This window comes from Bufo gargarizans, chromosome 3 (genome assembly GCF_014858855.1).
Source record: "Bufo gargarizans isolate SCDJY-AF-19 chromosome 3, ASM1485885v1, whole genome shotgun sequence".
Classification (NCBI taxonomy): domain Eukaryota; kingdom Metazoa; phylum Chordata; class Amphibia; order Anura; family Bufonidae; genus Bufo; species Bufo gargarizans.
In genome coordinates this window covers 206,151,560-206,174,235 of record NC_058082.1, presented here as the reverse complement: position 1 = coordinate 206,174,235, position 22,676 = coordinate 206,151,560, and the positions used below count along the sequence as shown (strand labels likewise).

Below are 22,676 nucleotides of genomic sequence, written 5' to 3'. Positions count from 1 at the left end.
TCCATTGACTTGAATGGAGCCACGGACCGTGATTTGCGGGCAATAATAGGACATGTTCTATGTTAAAACGGAACGGAAATACGGAAACGGAAAGCATACGGAGTACATTCCGTTTTTTTTGCGGAACCATTGAAATGAATGGTTCCGTATACGGACCGTATACGGAACGCAAAAAACGGCCAGTATACGGGGGAAAAAAAACGGCCGTGTGCAATAGGCCTAAGACTGTTTTTGCCTGATCTTGACATATGCCTTTCACTCCCAATGGTCATTATTACTGACCATTAAGTCTTAAATCACTGTGAAAGGTGCACCACAATGATATGCAACTAACAACACTGGCTAATCCCTCAAGATGATGTTAAGATCTGAGACTTTAGCCAATGTATTCCTGTCAGGAACACATCGGAGCCCTTTTGCACCACCATCAAGGTATCTCAGAGTGGCATGGGTTCCTACCACTAGACTAACTGTGAACACGGTCTGAGAGGTACTAAGATACAACTTACAGCCAAGCTCCCACATACCTCCATAGTGAGATCACTCAGGTAGTGGGAGAGATGATAAGGCTGTGAGCCCCACCTATAACAGGCCATGTGACACAGGCTGCCAGGTGCAACAGAATGCTACCAGCAGTACTGACCATTAAGTCTACCCATTTTAGGCTACTTTCACACTAGCGTTCGAGCGGATCCGTTCTGAACGGATCCTCTCATATTAATGCAGATGGTGGCTCCGTTCAGAACGGATCCGTCTGCATTATAACTTAGAAAATTTTTCTAAGTGTGAAAGTAGCCTGAGCGGATCCGTTCAGACTTTACATTGAAAGTCAATGGGGGACGGATCCGCTTGAAGATTGAGCCATATGGTGTCATCTTCAAGCGTCCCCATTGACTTCCGCTCGCCTCCGCACGGCCAGGCGGACACCCGAACGCTGCTTGCAGCGTTCAGGTGTCCGCTCACTGAGCGGAGCGGAGGCTGAGCGCTGGCAGACGGATGCATTCTCAGTGGAACCGCCTCCACTGAGAATGCATTAGGGCCAGACGGCTGCGTTCAGGGCCGCTTGTGAGCCCCTTCAAACGGAGCTCACGAGCGGACACCTGAACGCAGGTGTGAAAGTAGCCTAAAACTATCAGTTGTATTGCTTATTTTCTAATAATGGATCAATTTATACTCAGTTCACTATCTGGACTATCTGTATGCTGAATACACTTGTGTTTAGGCTGAGTACACTTATTGCTGAATACACTCAATATCTATAGGCTACACCCCTGCTCTAAAAACACCCTCAATGACTGTCCTCCTTGCTGGAATTGAGCTCTGTGTGAGAGAGGGATTGTGCAGTCTGGACTACAGAACCGCATGGCATAATGCTGTGGGACCTTTCTGTAATGGAATCATACTGACAACTTTATGTCAGTATGATAAACCGCTTCTGTCTTCTCTGCTCCCCCTCTGTCACTAACAGCTGGGGACCCGACCTGCTCCTGCTACAGTGCAGGAGCTGTAATCCAGCGGCGCTCAGGGCAGAGACGCAGCTGATCGCATGATCAGCTGCATTTATGTCCTGCAAGACGACTGACGCAAACCTTGGTTCTGGGGGCCGCAGGTTGTGCACCTTGTGGGCACCCACCCCCTAGAAAAAGTCTATGGTGTACCAATATGCCTTAGAATTTTCCTGCCATTCATCAGCGCAGGGCTCACTATGAACAGCACAAGCAGCGCACTGAATGTAGGCAGGTTATTATAGCTAAATGATAACGTACATGGAAGATACACTATATTGGTATTCAGGTTAAATTGCCATGTTGGCACTTTGCAATAAATAAGTGGGTTTTGGGTTAAAGTTTGGGCACTTGGTCTCTAAAAGTTTCACCATCACTGTTATATACCGTATGTACGTGTGAGGGACTGATGTCTGGAGATGTGCTTTATGTTTTCTTCCAAAGACCATCCTGCTATACATCTAAAAGTGTGCAAGAATGTATTATATTATTTTATTTTTTTTAACGAATAAGATACAAAAGGTCAAGACAACTTGACCATTTTGAATTAATCCCTTAACCCACCCAAGGAAACAAAGAAAAGAACCCAAAGCTGAGTTTACCCTTCACACCTGCACCATTTTTCAAGAATACTAGAGGTTGGAGGGATTTGTTCTGGCCTAACTTTCTTCATACGGCATCACCCTGCCTATCTGGCGCTTCAAGTCATTAAAACTGGAATTTTTTTTCCGACATCTACTTATGAGTAATACAGAGTCAACCCAAACAAGCAATTAGACAATAAAATTATAGTTCACTCAGTGTCTCAGCATTTAAATAACCCAGTATAAGCACAAGGGGATGAAATTGTAGTGTTTCATCTAGTATTGTATTTATATAATCCTTAATCTGGGACCAATATCTACACACTGACAAATGCACCAAATCTGCATCACAATTTTCACATTTAGGACAATTCGAATCTCCATCGAACCTTTATATTAAAGGGAATCTGTCAGCAGATTTGTACCCATGATACTAGCTGACCTGTTACATGTGCACTTGGCAGCTGAAGGCATCTGTGTTAGTCCCATGTTCATACGTGCTCACATTGCTGAATTTTTTTTTAAGTTTTAGTATATGCAAATGAGCCTCTAGGAGCAACGGGGGCGTTGTCATTACACCTAGAGGCTCAGCTCTCTCTGCAAATGCCGCGTCCTCTGCACTTTGACCAGACCAGGCATTGAAAAATTAATCTCGCCTGCCTGGCCCTGTCAGTAATACGAGAAGGCTGCCAGACGTGGGTCTAAAATTAACAGTTTAGTGAGCCCAACTGTGTATGGGGCTGCAAAGGGTTGTCTTCTGCGATGAGTCACATTTTCTGCTTCATTGAATTGTTGGACGTTAGCGTGACACCAGAGAACACAGACCCTGCAACCACTCCTGGAAGAACACAAGCTGGTGGTGGCACCATTATGATCGGGGGAATATGTTCATGGCATTCTCTGGGCCCAATTTTCTATGTTGAAGCCACTCTCAACCATTTTGGCTGTGAACCCATGCTTGCAGATGAAATACACCCATACATGCTGAGTGTCTTCCCTAGGGCGGATGGGATGTCACACAGCAGGAAATGTCCAAGACTGATGAGAAGAGCATGGCCAAGACTTCCAAGTACTGCCCTGGCCCCCAATTTCCCAGACTTGAGCCCAATTGAGCATCTGTGGCACCACCTTGTTCGTCATGTTCACTCTATGGATCCTCCCTCATTCACCCTCCGGCAGCTGTGGGTTGCACTGCAGTCAGCATGGCTCCAGACACCTGTGACAACCTCCTAAGACCTTATTGAGTCTCTCGCAGCCTGTCTAGCTTGCTGACCCTGCTGCCGACGGTCGATATTAGCTGGTGGTCATAATAATGTCACTTGACTGTGTGTTTGTATCCATAGCATGCCTATCGACGAAGTGCTGTAGCTGTGATGCTTAAAAACAAGTCCTGAGATCAGGAAATTTAAAGCTACCCTTTATCTATAGGAAGTAATAAAACCCACACTTTTTTAATCCAACCACATATCATTAATTCTAATGTATTAAAAATTGCATTGGTAATTCATGTTGGGGAGTTAGAATAACTTGCAATATTTTAAGGAGTACCGCCACTTTTATCAGTGCTAACCGTGAAGCTCTACTCAATGTTTCTCTTCTCCAAGCCTTTTTCCAAATATTCTAACAACGGAAAAACATTTACTTTAATATAATCCAAGCTGTCATATTGAACTTATCTACTACTCTTATCCCCAACTATAGTACCTCGGAGGTCATATCACTCCCCAATGGTAAAAAAGTCTTATTCCAATTTATATCCAAACCAGAGACACTCCCAAAAGGTTTTATACAGGCAGACGGCATGTTCCACCTGCCTTACATCCCTCATAAACAGAAACCTGTCGTCCACGTATAACGAAATCTTCTCTGTCCAGTCTAAAATAGGAAAGCCCTCAATGCAAGAAGAATAAACAATGTAATGTATTTGTTCTTTGTTACAGATCCCACCGCAGATCAGCTGAGACATCTTATGATGCTACATGGAGGCCAATTTCATGTTTACTACTCCCGTTCTAAAACTACCCACATTATTGCAACTAATCTCCCAAACAGCAAAATCAAACAGCTAAAAGATGAGAAAGTGGTGCGTCCAGAGTGGATTACAGATAGGTAAGTCCTTTTATTTCTGTCTTATATGTTGCAGTATTCTGGAAAACTAGATGAATGTGGCAAAGTAGTGGTAACCATTCAAGAGGCAACCACTTGGTTTGCATTTTTAAGAGGTATTACCATCTTTGGTATTTGAGGCATGTCCAATAGATATGTCATAATATCTCATAGATGTGGGTCCTAACTCTGTGACATCATATTTACAGAATGAGGTCCCACATCCCACTTGGTGAGGGAGCCTCTTGCGGTGCCTCCCATAGGAGTGAATCAAGAGAGCTGCACAGATGTGCCACCTGGATCTAGTGGTCGAGTCTCGTCCGCTATTGTTCTCTTTATTCAGCCGAAACTATGTCCTGATTTGTGCTGTATTTGTCCCATAATAAAGTCTGGAGTGTAGAAAACATGACTTTTATTAAGGGTACTTTCACACTAGCGTTTTTTCTTTTCCTGTATAGTGTTCCGTCCTAGGGGCTCAATACCGGATAAGAACTGATCCTAATCCTAATGCATTCTGAATAGAGAGCAATCCGTTCAGGATGTCTTCAGTTCAGTCTTTTTGACAGCATGCACAGACCAAAATAAGTGGAAAAATGAATGCTGGATCAGTTTTTCCGGATGACACCGGAAAGACTGATCCGGCATTTCAATGCATTTGTAAAACAGATCCTGATCAGTCTTACAAACGCCATCAGTTGGCATACATTTTGATGGAACTGCTTGCAGGATCACTCTGCCACAAGTGTTAAAGTACCCATAGTAATATCCTCAGATGTCCAGCGTTAAAATCAGACCTGCCAACACAAAGTGCAGTGAAGTCTGCAGGCACCATGTTATAGAGTTGGAGACGCTGAGCAGATTGATTGTGGAAAAAGATTCAAGGGTTTATCGGGGAATTTGATATTGATAACCTATCCTCAGATCGGTAGGGGTCCGACTCTTTGCACCCTTGTCGATCGGCTGCATGAAGAGGTCGCTGTGGTCTTTTGGCAGTGCCTTACACTGTACAGTGACTGTCCTTGGAATGGGACCTAGCTGCACCTAGGCCATGTGACCGATGAACAGGCCTAGGGAGAGGCCTAAGCGTTCGCAGAACGTCACAGCCTCTTCCAACAGTTGATCAGCAGGGGTGAAGGTAGACCATAAACATCAAATCCCTGAATAACCCATTTCACTTGTTTTAACTTGGAATTTATCAATTTAAATCTCTGCTGTTTCTGACTTCATTGTGCACAGGAGAGGTGTTATCAGTGTATAATTTATGTATGTGTATGCGTAGGTAGCTGTCACTGATAACACCTCCCCTGTGAACGGTGAAATCAGAAATAAATTACAGGTTTTACTGAATCTTTTCCCATAAAACTATATATCAATCTGCTCAGCATTTTGTGGTGACAGGTCCTCTTTAACCCTTTACGACCGTGTGCAATGTGAGAAACTTGCTGCATGTGGCAGCGAGAGTTCCCGTTCTGACCTCTGATCCTCTGACGGGATTGCACGGCATTACAATGATTTATAATGCTGTGTGATCCTGTTAGAACTTGAATCAACTGATTTACAGCATTATGTCAGAACAATTCAGTAGATTTGAGGTCTCGCAGGGACACATTGACCTGATTGTCTTTGTCATTGAAGTTGGGAAAACCCTCCTGAAAATGTCACTTATTTTTTTATTGTAGATTTTAAATTTTTGTCTGAAGCAAATATACCTGGCACACAACTCGGGGGACACACATGCATTTTTAACCCCTTAGTGACATGACTAATTTTAGTCTTAGGGCTCTTTCACACTTGCATTGTCCGGATCCGTCGTGTACTCCATTTGCCGGAATTACACGCCGGAAACGCAAGTGAACTGACAGCATTTGAAGACTGATCCGTCTTCAAAATGTGTTCAGTGTTACTATGGCAGCCAGGACGCTATTAAAGTCCTGGTTGCCATAGTAGTAGTGGGGAGCGGGGGAGCAGTATACTTACTGTCCGTGCGGCTCCCGGGGCGCTCCAGAATGACGTCAGAGCGCCCCATTAGCATGGATGACGTGATCCATGCGCGTGGGGCGCCCTGACATCACTCTGAAGCGCCCTGGGAGCCGCGCGGACGGTAAGTATACTGCTCCCCCGCTCCCCACTACACTTTACCATGGCAAACAGGACTTTAGCGTCCTGGCAGCCATGGTAACCATTCAGAAAAAGCTAAACGTCGGATCCGGTAATGCGCCAAAACAATGTTTAGCTTAAGGCCGGATCCGGATTAATGCCTTTCAATGGGCATTAATTCCGGATCCGGCCTTGCGGCAAGTGTTCAGGATTTTTGGCCAGAGCAAAAAGCGCAGCATACTGCGGTATTTTCTCTGACCTATACTTGCTCCCGCAGTCCTGTCCACCAGAGAGGCCGTCAGTTTTTCCTGTAGTGTGCAAGCACGGCCACCACTGATGGATTGCAGGGTGGTCATAACCCCTGGAAATGAGCAGTGTATAATGTGATGGAAAAATAAATCAAGCAGTTTATTATAGCAGCATCAATAACATAGAAACTGTTATGAAATGGACATTATCATTGCCTTAGCTGGGTTTATTCCATGACTGGTGTTTATCCCCCTTAAAGGGGTCATCCTCTATATACTGTGTTGCAACTGCAGTGGTGAATATGTATAATTACAACTACGTCGTCCCATTCACATAAATAGAAAGGAGCCGTCCCATTTACTTCACCTGCTCACCACTGCAGTTGTAACAGGGAGCAGGTAAACAGTGGAGAGAAGGCAGCACTTGTTTGAACGCTGCTTTCTCTTTAAACAGCTAATCGTCAGGAGTTGTCACCCGCCGATCTGATATTGATGACCTATTCTGAGGATAGGTTATCAATAGAGTTGAGCGAACCTGCCTTTTGGCATGTTCGAGTTCAGGATTTAAGTGAATTTTGTGATGGATTCTGTCCTCACGGATTCCATCCTGTAATTTAGTGCCGTCATGCCGCATAATACAAGCTTATGTCCAGCTCCGAGGGTTCCGTTCTGCTTGCCATACACTTGTATTATAACGGCATGCAAAACAGAATGCTTCTAAAGGCATTCCGTTTGGCATGCCGACGTTGAATTACGTTATGGATTCCATGAGAACGAAACCCATTAAGTATTTAACTTAAAGGGTTATTCTCATCTCAGACAATGCGGGCATATCGCTAGGATATGCCCCCATTGTCTGATAGGCGCAGGTCCCACCGCTGGGACCCGCATCTATATCAAGAACGGAGCCCCAAAAGGAAAGGAGGGCGCACAGCGCATGCGCAGCCTCCCTATATTTATTTTCTATGGGGCTGCCGAAAATAGCCCATCTCTGTCTCGGCTATTTCCGTCAGGCCCATAGAAGTGAATGGGAGCGCTTGGTGTTGGCCGGACTGGTGTCCTGCAGCCACCACTTTCCCGATATAGGTGTGTGTCCCACCGGTAGGACCCGCACCTATAAGACAATGGGGGCATATTCTAGCGATATGCCCCCATTATCTAAGATGAGACAACCCCTTTAAACCCCGAAATCAAACCTGCCAAAAGGCAGGTTCGCTTGAATCTAGATATCAATATTAAAAAATCTAACATAATGTCCATTTCATCCAAGTTTGTACCAGGTCACTGATGCTGTTATAATATACTACTTTATTCTAATGAAATATATAAGTTTTTATTGTTTGTGTTAATAGCATCAAAGCTGGACGGCTTCTTTCTTACGTTCCCTACCAGCTTTATACAAAGCAGTCCAGTGTTCAGAAGACTTTGAACTTCACTTCCAAATGTAAACCAGAAGATCCATTCACAATAGACAGCAACCATAAACTGTAAGTATAATTAATTAAGTTCATTTATTTATTTATTTTTAGGTGAAATTTTTCTTTGATTTTATATTTCCAGCTAAAAGTTCTTATTCTGACATTTTGATGAAAAAGTCCAGCTAAAATAACAGTTTTGTTAAAAGGATCATGCAGTGGTTTAATATTGATGACCTATCCGTATATTAGGACATAGGGTTGCACCAGGTATCGACTTTTCAATACCCAATCAATACTTTTGCACTTGGATCGATACGATACTGGGATTTGCTGTTTTCTGATACTAGGCTGTGCTACTGTGCAGCCTAGTATCTTTTAGAAACATGGCATACCGCCCTCAGCTAAAGTGGCTAATGGTTAGTAAATAAAATGTAAAAAAAGAAACGCCAAAATATTAAGGTTAAATAACCCCTTTCCTAATTTTACATATAAAAATATATAAACAATAAAAAAGTAAACATTCAGTATCGAGGCGTCTGAAAAAGTCAGAAAAATATCTCCTATGCAGTGAATGCCGCACACAGCTTTTTTGGTGTTTTTTATTTTTCTTTTGCTTGGTATCGAGTATGTCAATATTTTTTTTATGGTATCGAAATCGAATCAAAATTTTGGTATCGTGACAACCCTATTAGGACATCAACATTAGAATGGCAGTGATCTGACTCCCAGCATCCCCACCGATCAGCTCTTTGAAGGGGTGTCAGCGGGTAGGTCATCAATATCATACGATTGCACATCTGCTTTAAATTCAACTAAACATTCTTATGTTTCTAACCTGTGTGTTTTTTTTTGTTTTTTTTAATTACTTTTCTTTAGAAGCCATTCCACTGCAAGCACCATTCAGGCAAATGGAACAAATGGATGGGAAGAGGATATTGAAAAGTTCAATGAGGAGAAAGACTTTGAAATAGATGGTTTAGAAGACTTTTCTGAGCAGAGCAGAGAACAGAACTGCAAAGACAGCACTGTTGTCATCAATGGACACAACTGTAGCCCTAATGGTGCCTTAAAGTCGCTGAATATATCTGTGCATCCAAGTAACCCCTTTGCAAGTAGACTTCATTCATTGAATCAGCAGGAAAAGCCTAATGTAGGCTCTACTGACTGCACTTTACAGCAATTACAACCAAACCATGGACAACTAGATATTTCATTGGATCCTTACAGGACCGAATCAAGCTCAGTCTCATCCTCATATTTGCACAATAAGACTAAACTCAATGGTGCTCACCACTCGCCTTCAAGCACAAAAAGCACTACCATGCATTTGCCTGCCAAGGCAGCCTCTCCACAACTGCCTAAAACAGCCGACTCCAACTTTATTTCAGACTTTTACTCTCACTCTAGACTGCATCACATCTCAACATGGAAATGTGAATTCACAGAGTTTGTACGTGAGCTACAGAGTCAGTGTAATGGCAACTTTCCAGGTCAGGAGAGGTTAAAAAAAATGACAGGTAATATGCTTCATCGCATAACTTACATGCTGGAAATGTAGTTGCTTCCTTCCAAAAATCGTGCCATCCTTGTCCACAGATTGTGTGAATAGAGTTGAGCTGCAGTATCACACACAGTCTATGGACATGTGTGCCACTGTTTCTGGAAGAAAGCGGCCTCATTTTTCTAAGGGCTCATGCACACGGCCGTATGTGTTTTGCGGTCCGCAAATTGCGGATCTAAAAAAAAAAAAAAAGGGCGATGTCAGGTTTTTTTTTTTCCAGATCCATTGTAACAATGCCTATTTTGTCCGCAAAACTGACAAGTATAGAACATGTTCTATCTTTTTTGCAGGGCTACAGAGCGGACATACTGATGCAGACAGCACACCATGTGCTGTCCTAATTTTTTTCCGGACCCATTGAAATGAATGGGTGCGCATCGTATCTGTGTGTGTGTTTGGGGAACAGCTGTCGACTATTATTGTAATCGCGTATTCTATCGATTAATCCAACGATTGAGTACTCTAATAACAAAAAACTAATTAAAAAATCGTTTTTCTTTATAAAAACTCATCGGCCCCCCATGCCATCAGCTTCTTCCCCATCCATCAGCTTGCCCCTCCTAGCCATGTCCCTAGCGCCAGTACTTACCTTTCCTGTAGGGGTGCCGCTCCACAGCTCCTCATCATCTTCTCTGCGCGCTGCACTTTAGCACTGATGTCACAGTGTCGGGTCATAGTGCGCGCTTACGTGCACTATGACCTGACTATGTGTCAGGATACCGTGCAGTGCGGGCCGGTGAGTGACCACGGAGCAGTGAGTAATAGCAAGCGCTTTACTCCCGCTCCGTGGTCACATGACACAAACGAATCCTCAATGCAAATTTTTTTTTAGGATTTTTAGGTGTCTAATTACTCTATTCAATCGAGTAATTGTTTCAACCCTAGTGTGTGTGTGTGTGTGTGTGTGTGTGTGTGTGTGTGTATATATATATATGTATATATGCACACACAGTGGATATAAAAAGTCTACACACCCGTTAAAATGTCAGGTTTCTGTGATGTAAAAAAATGGGTGCTCCACGTCTTTCTGCCACAGATGCATACTGTTGAATAAGGTCCTTGTGGATCAAAACATCCGGGTTAAAGATGTGGCTATACTCTTCTGTGCATAGCAACTCCATTTGCCTGGACCTCAGGGGTTATATTTTGCATACAGAAAGAATAAGCATCCCTGAAATACACAAGTGTGTGCCATGGGATTTCACCCCTCACTGGGAATTTAGCAGGTTGTGCACGGGCTCTCCCACAGGAGACAGCAGCACCACATCTTGCAGAATTCACATCTTTTTAGAAAAGAAAATGCTGAGCACTTTTTATCATTTATCACATACTGATTTAATAATATAATTGGAAGATGCTTTGTTGTGTTGGCATCATACAGCTTTTTGTGACAGCTTTTGATGCTATTTTTTTAGTCAAATTTTATATATATATATATATATATATATATATATATATATATATATATATATATATATATATATATATATATACACACACAGTGGATATTAAAAGTCTACACACCCCTGTTAAAATGAGACAAAGATAAATAAATAATTTCAGAACTTTTTTCACCTTTTAATGTGACCTATAAACTACAACGCAATTGAAAAACAAACTGAAATCTTTTAGGTAGAGAGAAGAAAAAATATAGAAATAATATGGTTGCATAAGTGTGCACACCCTTAAACTAATACTTTGTTGAAGCACCTTTTGATTTTATTACAGCACTCAGTCTTTTTGGGTATGAGTCTATCAGCATGGCACATTTTGACTTGGCAAGATTTGCCCACTCTTCTTTGCAAAAACATACCAAATCTGTCAGATTGCGAGGGCATCGCCTGTTCACAGCCCTCTTCAGATCACCCCACAGATCGGATTCAGGTCTGGGCTCTGGCTGGGCCATTCCAAAACTTTAATCTTCTTCTGGTGAAGCCATTCCTTTGTTGATTTGGATGTATGCTTTGGGTCGTTGTCATGCTGAAAGATTAAGTTCCCCTTCATGTTCAGCTTTCTAGCAGAAGCCTGAAGGTTTTGTGCCAATATTGACTGGTATTTGGAACTGTTCATAATTCCCTCTAGCTTAACTAAGGCCCCAGTTCCAGCTGAAGAAAAACAGCCCCTTGGCATGATGCTGCCACCACCATGCTTCGCTGTGGGTATGGTGTTCTTTTGGTGATGTGCAGTGTTGTTTTTGGGCCAAACATATTTTTTGGAATTATGGCCAAAAAGTTCAACCTTTGGTTTCATCAGACCATAACGCCTTTTCCCACATGGTTTTGGGAGACTTCAGATGTGTTTTTGCAAAATGTAGCCTGGCTTGGATGTTTTTCTTCGTAAGAAAAGGCTTTCGTCTTGCCACTCTACCCCATAGCCCAGACATATGAAGAATACGGGAGATTGTTGTCACATGTGCCACACAGCCAGTACTTTCCAGATATTCCTGCAGCTCCGTTAATGTTGCTGTAGGCCTCTTGGTAGCCTTCCAGACCAGTTTTCTTCTTGTCTTTTCATCAATTTTGGAGGGATGTCCAGTTCTTGGTAATGTCACTGTTGTGCCATATTTTCTCCACTTGATGATGACTGTGTTCCATGGTATATCTAATGCCTTGGAAATTCTTTTGTACCCTTCTCCTGACTGATACCTTTTAACAATGAAATCCCTCTGATGCGTTGGAAGCTCTCTGTGGACCATGGCTTTTGCTGTGGGATGCGACTAAGAAAATTTCAGGAAAGACCAACTAGAGTAGCTGAACTTTATTTGGGGTTAATCAGAGGCACTTTAAATGATGGCAGGTGTATGCCGACTCCTATTTAACATGATTTTGAATGTGATTGCTTAAAGGGGTTCTGCACTTTCATTTAACTGATCGGCGGGGGTCCGACACCCAGGACCCCCGCCGATCAGCTGTTTGAGAAGGCAGCGGCGCTCCAGCAGCGCCGCGTCCTTCTCACTGTTTACTGCCAGGCCGCTGGCCCACTGACGTCACGACTAGTATCAACTAGCGTGGGCGCGGCTAAGCTCCATTCATGTGAACAGAGCTTAGCCCCGCCCACGCTAGTTGATACTAGTCGTGACGTCAGTGGGCCGGCGGTACACAGTGAGAAGGCCGCGGCACTGCTGGAGCGCCGCTGCCTTCTCAAACATCTGATCGGCGGGGGTCCTGGGTGTTGGACCCCCGCCGATCAGAAGCTGAGGATCTAGCCAGAGGATAGATCATCAGTTAAATGAAAGTGCAGAACCCCTTTAATTCTGAACACAGCTACATCCCCAGTTATAAGAGGGTGTGCACACTTATGCAACCATATTATTTTAGTTTTTTTGATCCCTCCACCTAAAAGATTTCAGTTTGTTTTTCAATTGAGTTGTACAGTATATAGGTCACATTAAAGGTGGAAAAAGTTCTGAAATTATTTCTTTGTCTAATTTTTTTACAGCACAGAAACCTGACATTTTAACAGGGGTGTGTAGACTTTTAATATCCACTGTGTGTGTGTGTGTGTGTGTGTGTGTGTGTGTGTGTATATATATATATATATATATATATATATATATATATATATATATATATATATATATATATATATATATATATTTATTAGGGGTGCACCGAAATGAAAATTCTGGTCCGAAACCAAAACTGAAAATTCAGGATGCCCTTGACCGAAAACCGAAACCGAAACTGCCTTTTTGCCCAAATACTTTTAAAATACTTTTTTTTAAATGATTTTATAACAGTGCCATCCACAGACCCCCCCCCCCCCCCCCCCTTGCCGCTCCAGTACAGACTAGTTATAAAATGTGTACAATTAATAAGGATTCTATTCATGAGGCCCCCTCTGCAGTAGAACATTCAATATAGCCACATCCTACTCACAGGGCTGTTATCTTAATGCTGGCCGGCCGGGCAGACGAGCGGCAGCGTCACGACTGACGTCACATGCCTGCGCCGCCTCCTTCATTCAGAAAGTAGGCCGGGCACATGACGTCAGTCGTGACGCTGCCGCTCGTCTGCCCGGACGGCCAGCATTAAGATAACAGCCCTGTGAGTAGGATGTGGCTATATTGAATGTTCTACTGCAGAGGGGGCCTCATAAATAGAATCCTTATTAATTGTACACATTTTATAACTACTGGAGCTGGGGGCCAGAGCACAGTGAACGCACCGGCCCCCAGCTCCTCCTCCCAGTCCCTCCCCGCTGATACATCGCAGCCTGCGATGCTGGAGCATGGCAGGCTGCGATGTCAAAAGGTGGCGGAACGCCGTTCCGGTGCGTTCCGCCAGAAAAAAAGCCCTGTATATAACCAACCATATTTTCTGCCGATTATGTACTAATATCGGCCGAAATGGATTAGGCCCATTTTCAGCCAATATTTTCGGCCGCCGGAATTTCGGTGCACCCCTAATAAATATATATATATATATATATATATATATATATATATATATATTAGTACAGACCAAAAGTTTGGACACACCTTCTCATTCAAAGAGTTTTCTTTATTTTCATGACTATGAAAATTGTAGATTCACACTGAAGGCATCAAAACTATGAATTAACACATGTGGAATTATATACATAACAAAAAGGTGTGAAACAACTGAAAATGTCATATTCTAGGTTCTTCAAAGTAGCCACCTTTTGCTTTGATTACTGCTTTGCACACTCTTGGCATTCTCTTGATGAGCTTCAAGAGGTAGTCACCTGAAATGGTCTTCCAACAGTCTTGAAGGAGTTCCCAGAGATGCTTAGCACTTGTTGGTCCTTTTTGCCTTCACTCTGCTATCCAGCTCACCCCAAACCATCTCGATTGGGTTCAGGTCAGGTGACTGTGGAGGCCAGGTCATCTGGCGCAGCACCCCATCACTCTCCTTCATGGTCAAATAGCCCTTACAGAGCCTGGAGGTGTGTTTGGGGTCATTGTCCTGTTGAAAAATAAATGATGGTCCAACTAAACGCAAACCGGATGGAATAGCATGCCGCTGCAAGATGCTGTGGTAGCCATGCTGGTTCAGTATGCCTTAAATTTTTTATAAATCCCCAACAGTGTGACCAGCGAAGCACCCCCACACCATCACACCTCCTCCTCCATGCTTCACGGTGGGAACCAGGCATGTAGAGTCCATCCGTTCACCTTTTCTGCGTCACACAAAGACACGTGTCTTTTGGAACCAAAGATCTCAAATTTGGACTCATCAGACCAAAGCACAGATTTCCACTGGTCTAATGTCCATTCCTTGTGTTCTTTAGCCCAAACAAGTCTCTTCTGCTTGTTGCCTGTCCTTAGCAGTGGTTTCCTAGCAGATATTCTACCATGAAGGCCTGATTCACACAGTCTCCTCTTAACAGTTGTTCTAGAGATGTGTCTGCTGCTAGAACTCTGTGTGGCATTGACCTGGTCTCTAATCTGAGCTGCTGTTAACCTGCGATTTCTGAGGCTGGTGACTCGGATGAACTTATCCTCCGCAGCAGAGGTGACTCTTGGTCTTCCTTTCCTGGGGCGGTCTGCATGTGAGCCAGTTTCTTTGTAGCGCTTGATGGTTTTTGTGACTGCACTTGGGGACACTTTCAAAGTTTTCCCTATTTTTCGGACTGACCCACTATCATTTCTTAAAGTAATGATGGCCACTCGTTTTTCTTTACTTAGCTGCTTTTTTCTTGCCATAATACAAATTCTAACAGTCTATTCAGTAGGACTATCAGCTGTGTATCCACCTGACTTCTCCACAACGCAACTGATGGTCCCAACCCCATTTATAAGGCAAGAAATCCCACTTATTAAACCTGACAGGGCACACCTATGTATATAATTCCACATGTGTTAATTCATAGTTTTGATGCCTTCAGTGTGAATCTACAATTTTCATAGAAAACTCTTTTGAATGAGGTGTGTCCAAAAGCTGTCACAAAAAGCTGTATGATGCCAACACAACAAAGAATCTTCCAATTATATTATTAAATCAGTATGTGATAAATGATAAAAAGTGCTCAGCATTTTCTTTTCTAAAAAGATGTGAATTCTGCAAGATGTGGTGCTGCTGTCTCCTGTGGGAGAGCCCGTGCACAACCTGCTAAATTCCCAGTGAGGGGTGAAATCCCATGGCACACACTTGTGTATTTCAGGGATGCTTATTCTTTCTGTACGCAAAATTTAACCCCTGAGGTCCAGGCAAATGGATTTGCTATGCACAGAAGAGTATAGCCACATCTTTAACCCGGATGTTTTGATCCCACAAGGACCTTATTCAACAGTATGCATCTGTGGCAGAAAGACGTGGAGCACCTGGACTCTAGAGCGCCTTACCCTTAGGCCTCTTTCACATGGGCGTCATATTTTTTGCCCGGTTAAGAGGCATGTGCGTTGCGGGAAAATGCGCGATTTTTCTGCGCGAGTGCAAAACATTGTCATGCGTTGCACTCGCGTGAGAAAAATCGCGCATGTTTGGTACCCAAACCCGAACTTCTTCACAGAAGTTCGGGCTTGGGATTGATGTTCTGAAGATTGTATTATTTTCCCTTATAACATGGTTATAAGGGAAAATAATAGCATTCTGAATACAGAATGCATAGTAAAACAGCGCTAGAGGGGTTACATTTTTTATTTTTTTTTAACTCCCCTTAGTCCACTTGATCGCGAAGCCCGGCATCTCCTTGTGTCTCCTCTGCGCTGAACAGGACCTGGGGTGAGCATTAAATAGAGGTTAAGGACCTTTGATGACGTCACTCCGGTCATCACATGGTACGTGACGTCATCAAAGGTCCTTAACCTCTATTTAATGCTCACCCCAGGTCCTGTTCAGCAGAGTAGACACAAGGAGATGCCGGGCTTCGCGATCAAGTGGACTAAGGTGAGTTACATTTAAAAAAATAAATAAATTTTAACCCCTCTAGCGCTGTTTTACTATGCATTCTGTATTCAGAATGCTATTATTTTCCCTTATAACCATGTTATAAGGGAAAATAATAATGATCGGGTCTCCACCCCGATCGTCTCCTAGCAACCGTGCGTGAAAATCGCATCGCATCCGTACTTGCTTGCGGATGCTATGCGTTTTTCACGCTTCCCATTCACTTCTATGGGGCCTGCGTCGCATGAAAATCTGACAATATAGAACATGCTGCGATTTTCACTCAACGCACAAGTGATGCGTGAAAATCACCGCTCATGTGCACAGCCCCATAGAAATGAATGGGTCCAGATTCAGTGCGGGTGCAATACGTTCACCGCACGCATCGCAACCGCACGGAAAACTCGCCCGTGTGAAAGGGGCCTTAGGAGCGCAGGTGTAATGTCTGTGTATGTATAGAAAAGAGGGGCTGTGACCTCAATTCAGTTCTCATTGCAGATCTTGTGAAAATTGTAATGACTGAGCCAGTGCCGACTCCTCCAGTTTCTGTTCCATACAAATGGATGGGATGCAACAAGCCTGTCAAGAGTGTTTTCTGAATTCATTCTTAAAGTGCACCTCCAGTGTTGATTTTCTGCAAGTTTTTAAGATTTCATATAGACAATGTTGAGATTTCTAAACCTGGTGATAGGGTCGTGATAATGCCCTTTGTCGCATCCCCTGCAAGCTTTGGGCAGGACTGCAGTTTCAGAGCAAACTTGCTAAAAATACGTATCGTGGCATCCCACATACTCTCTCTCACCATCTTTTCGCAAGCTGTCCTTTTGTTGACTGCACAGATTTAGTTTCTCTCGTGCTTCTACTTGCTCTAATTTACTATGGTAAATCAACTACTGCTCCACAATCTCCGATTGCACATGCCCAGATATTTAAAGGGCTTTTCCATTATAACTGATGACCTATCCTCAGGATATTATCAGTATCTAATTGGTGGGGGTCTGACATCCGCACCCTTTTAATGACCTTAAAGGGGTTCTGCACCTTCATTTAACTGATGATCTATCCTCTGGATAGATCATCAGCTTCTGATCGGCGGGGGTCCGACACCCGGGACCCCCGCCGATCAGCTGTTTGAGAAGGCAGCGGCGCTCCAGCTGCGCCGCTGCCTTCTCACTATTTACCGCCGGGCCACCCGCCCACTGACGTCACGACTTGTATCAACTAGAGTGGGTGCGGCTAAGCTCCATTCAAGTGAACAGAGCTTAGCCGCGTCCACTCTAGTTGATACAAGTCGTGACGTCAGTGGGCGGGCGGGCGGCCCGGCGGTAAACAGTGAGAAGGCTGCGGCGCTGCTGCCTTCTCAAACAGCTGATCGGCGGGGGTCCCGGGTGTCGGACCCCTGCCGATCAGAAGCTGATGATCTATCCAGAGGATAGATCATCAGTTAAATGAAAGTGCAGAACCCCTTTAATTAGTGGTTGAGGGTCCATACAGAGCGCCTGCCTCACCGGAATCGTAGTGCTCAAAGCATTACAGATTCCCATTGTTGATCTGGTCGCATGTTAGTTATTATTGAAGAGGGTTTTTGTGATAACTAATTAGTAAGCGAACCTGATTTAAAGGGGTTATCCGAGACTAACATGCTTTCCCATATGCCTGGGCCCCTCACACTGAATCTACTTACCTGGCTCAGGTGCCGAGCAGTCAATGGGGATGAGCCTCACCTAGTCGGTGACGCTAGGTAGGCTCGTCCCCATCACCGCCTGCAATTGGCTGCTCCCCCCGACACCGGATGTTTCCATCCGCGCGCAGGGAACCAGGTAAGTAGAATCGGTGTGTGGGGCCCGGCATATGGAGGAGTGTTTGTTAGTCTCGAATAACCCCTTTAACAATTATTGCAATATACTTTTTCACAGGTTGGGGAAAAAATCCATTCCACAGAATAGGTGTTAAAGGGGTTTTCTGAGACTTTTTTTTATTTTTTTATACTGATGGCCTATCCTCTGTATGGGTCATTAGTACCTGGGGGTCCAACATCCGGAACCCCCACGATCAGTTGTTTGAGCATGCGCCGGTGCTCGCAGTATCGCTGACGCCTAATCTCAGATCGCCAAGCTCAGTGCCGTGCATTGTACAGCGGCAATGCCTGGTATTGCAGCTTGAAGCAAATGGGGATAAGCTGTTTCTAGGCCATGTGACTGATGAACATGACGTCACATGGCCTAGGCAAAGCTGTGAGAAGGCCGCAGTGCTACTGTGAGCGCCGGTGCCTTCTCAAACAGCCCTTAGGCAGATACCCTGGGTGTTGGATCCCCACCAATCCGATACTGATGACCTTTCTAGGGGATAGGTCATCAGTTAGAAAACCCCTTTAAATGTATGATCGTTGGGACCCCTACAATCCCAAGTATGGCCGTTACATGTTTGTTTTTTTGGTAACTGTGACCCTGTGTATTCTCTTTTAGGGTACCTGCACATGTTGCATATTACTGCAGATTGGTTGTGCAGCTGATCTGCAGCATAATATAGTACCTTCGAAATTTCATCTACACAGTGTGGAATTTTTTCCATGTGTGAATTGACCTGCAGGTGCAGAGTTTGGAATAAGCGTGTGCGGATTTTGCAAATTGCAATGCAAAGGGTGAAATCTGGTGAAAATCTGCAGCACATGCGGATTTTGCTCTACATTTGTTGTGGAAACGCAGCAAAATCCACTTAAAAAAATCTATGAAAAGACTCTATGCATATTAGCCATGACAGTTTTGATGGATACCAGTGAATCCTGAAGGATCGCATCATGCACCAGACTTGTGTGAACAGAGCCGAATGCTGTTCTGTTCGTGGAAAGATTATAGAAGGAATTTATCACGCCCTGTACTCTACATTTCTGTCTTTAAAAGGTCTCAAAAAAGGCTTTTGCGACTTTTTGAGATCACTTGCGCAAAACTTTTTTGCAAATTCATACCACTCACTCCAGTTTTGATAAGTGGGTGGTGAAGTGTGATTAACTATATTAATGAGTTTCAGTACAGTCACAAAATTACAAACCAAATCACTCCAGAAAAGGGGGGTGCAGAAAACTAGCAGCATCTCAGCATTTTTAGACATCAGTGTTAGGTTTAAAGATGTAGCTTTAACAAACAACATGCACCAAGGAACAATGACTTCATATATTGATAGATTTTCATATGTCTTTTAATGTTTTTTAGGATCCGTGCCTGCTTCAACCCATTCCAAGTGCCAGAACTGCATAATACATGTGGACATGGATTGCTTCTTTGTATCTGTTGGTGTACGTAACAGACCAGATCTAAAAGGTAAGTGCTCACCAGGTTGCTAGTCGCAGTTTACCAGTAAAGTGCAGTTAGCTACAGTCTTAATTTTTTTGTGGTATAATTGTGCTTCAGTATCAATTTGCACAATTAATTGCTGTTATTTGAAGTACTTGTCAGAGTCTATGTAAAATGTAGTATTTTGTAATTTGATTTTAGGTGGAGGTTTTTGCTTCATATAAGTTAGGCCATGTTCACATCTCCGGTGAACGTTTCTGGCAGTCTGTTCAGGCAGAGAACAGCCTGGAGGAGTTCACTGGATCTGGCACTGCCATATTCTACAGATCCACTATAATGGGATCCAGCGATGATCTGGTCGCCATTTTTGTCCGGCCAGTAGCCGTCATTTATGCCAAACAGCCTGCCAGATCAGGCATGCCAAGCGGCCAACTGTATGTTCATGTTTTGTGTATGTGGTTGGTACTGTCCCTTGCTTATTCTACTAGAATTGAAAGGGTGCCATTGAAACAGATGTGGACAGAGAAAAAGTTTTGTAATTGGAATTATACATGGAAGAATTAGGACAGGTTCACATCCCCCTTTTTTTTTTTTTCCCCCTCCTCTTGAATGCATTGGTGGACACAGCGCCATGGGTATATGCCCAGCTGCCACTAGGAGGCTGACACTAGAAGTAAAAAGTGTTGGCTCCTCCTATCTGGGCTATACCCACTGCAGATGCAGGAGCAAACCAGTTTTTTTCTAGTCTCTTTAGGAGGCAGACACGACCTGCTTTTTTTCCTGCAGGTCTTGCTGCTATTTTTCATTTTTTTTTCTTTCTTTTTCTCTTTATGCAGGTTTTTTTCTCCTGCTGCAGGGGGTGCTCCATCGTGGGCTTCCACTTTAGTTGCACCCTCTGCGGGCGCGTACTTCGGTACCGCTCATTACCCAGTCCCCATTACTACCGCCGCAGTGGATTTCCAGCATTCCCACGGGCCCAGTGTTGATTCTGCTGATGGCGTGACCCTGCTGCGCCTGAAGACGTCGGAGGATAAGTACAGCCCCCCCCCCTTTCCTCTGGACCACTGATCCTTCACCTTGGCCAGGGCGTCTGCTCATGGGGCTCAGGGACGCATGTGCTGGACATTGGGGGGCCCTTGGGCCCCCCCCCTCCCGCTCTGCAATACTCTTTGGGCCGGACGGTTCCCCTTATAGGGGGCTTTGACAACTTGCAAGGGGTCTTGGGTCAGACTTCGGCCATAGTCTTCCCCCAGTGGACCGCATGCCTGCTCAAATTGCAGCAGTCTCTGCCCCTCACAGGGACCATGCTGCTGAAGGGGCTCGCTCCCACTCTGACACCAGGTTCCGTAAAAGACCTTGAGTGAGTGTTCTCAGCCGCGTCCCGCTCATCCCCAGCGTCCTCGGGTCACACCCTGGACAAGTCTGAGACAGGCGAAGTCTCGTCTTCTGCTGCTCCTGGGGACACATCTGACTAAGATTCTGTATCGGAGCAGAGTTCTACTTTATCTGCGGCCATGCAGGACCTCATTAAGGCGGTTAGAGACACTCTCCATGTGCAGGAGGGTACTCCCTCCTCTTCTCGGGACTCTGTGTGTCCTTCCGCCGTTCCAAGCGTTCCGTGTTGGTTTTTTTCTAACCACCAGGACCTAGACGCACTCCTGGCCAAACAGTGGAGTTTTACGGTCCCCAAAAAGGACGACTCCCTCCGTCCTATCCTGGATTTAAAGGCGCTCAACCGCCTGGTTCGGACCCGACACTTCCGCATGGAGTCGCTCAGGTCGGTGATTGCCTCCCTACAGGAAGGCAAAATTTTGTCGTCCATCGACATACAGTATGCATACCTGCATATTCCCATTGCCGTGGCCCATCAGCAGTTCCTTCGCTTCGCGGTGGGTTCTCTGCATTTCAAATTTGTGGCTCTGCCCTTCGGCTCTTAGCGTCCGCCCCAAGGGTCTTCATGAAGGTCCTGGCCCCTCTTATCGCTCTCTTCTGCACTCGGAGGGGTGGCAGTTATTCCTTACCTGGATGACCTCTTGAAGGCTTTGTCTCTGGAGGACAACCTGGCCAGCCTCCGTATCACCCTGTCTATCCTGTCTCAGTTTGAGTGGTTGATCAACCACCCCAAGTCCTCCCTGGTTCCTCGCCAGAGAATGGATTTCTTGTGCATGACCTTAGACACTCTCCTCTGTCGAGTGTTCCTTCCCCAGGACAAGGTAGTGGCTCTCCAAGATGCAGTGGTTCGCCTTCGCAAGCCCTCCCCTCTACCTCTTCGGACGTGCATGCAGGTTTTGGGCCAGATAGTTGCCTCCTTCGAGGCGATCCCATTTGCGCAATTCCATACCAGGCCTATTCAGCTGGCGATCCTATCCAGCTGGGACAAGTCCCAGCCGGGCCTCGACCGTTTGGTTCGTCTTCCCCGTCTTGTCCACAAGGAGTTGTGCTGGTGGCTTCTACCTCGCACCCTATCTCTGGGCAAGTCCTTTCTTCCCCATCGTTGGCAGGTGATCTCCACGGACGCCAGCCTGATGGGTTGGGGAGCTGTCTTCGGGTGCCTATCTGCTCAGGGCCTGTGGTCAGCAGTGGAATCCTCCCTGCACATAAATATTCTGGAACAGGGTGATCTTTCTTTCTCTCTCTCATTGGACACACCTCCTCTCCGGTCTTTCAGTCCGTATCCAGACGGACAACTCCACTGCAGTGGCGTACCTGAATCATCGGGGGCACCAGGAGCATGAGGCTCATGGAAGAGGTATCTCACATACTTCGGTGGGCGGAGTCCTTTGTTCCGGTTTTCTCCGCAGTCCACATTCCCGGGGTCGACAATTGGGCAGCGGACTCTGTCGCCAAAACCCTGACCCATGCCAGTGGTCTATTCACCCAGAGGTGTTTCTTCATCTGTGTCAGCGCTGGGGCACGCCGGACATAGACCTTTTTCGCCTCCCGTCTCAACCACAAGGTACCGCGTTACTACGCGAGGTCTTGGGACCCTCAGGCACTGGCCTCGGATGCTCTGGTC

At 44.9% G+C, this 22,676-nt stretch overlaps 1 protein-coding gene across 3 annotated transcripts in view; it reads left to right on the top strand.

Annotated features, from left to right (window-relative positions):
- The window catches only part of REV1 (REV1 DNA directed polymerase), a 91,624-nt gene that overhangs the window by 15,073 nt on the left and 53,875 nt on the right, over positions 1-22,676 (top strand). For 2 of the 3 annotated variants that reach the window (XM_044286958.1, XM_044286959.1), the window contains exons 4-7: positions 4,030-4,198; positions 7,893-8,027; positions 8,835-9,475; positions 19,580-19,687. In XM_044286958.1, the coding sequence (XP_044142893.1) occupies positions 4,030-4,198; positions 7,893-8,027; positions 8,835-9,475; positions 19,580-19,687 (1,053 nt within the window). The remainder of the gene's footprint in view (positions 1-4,029; positions 4,199-7,892; positions 8,028-8,834; positions 9,476-19,579; positions 19,688-22,676) is intronic. The other variant, XM_044286960.1, reaches the window with a different exon arrangement.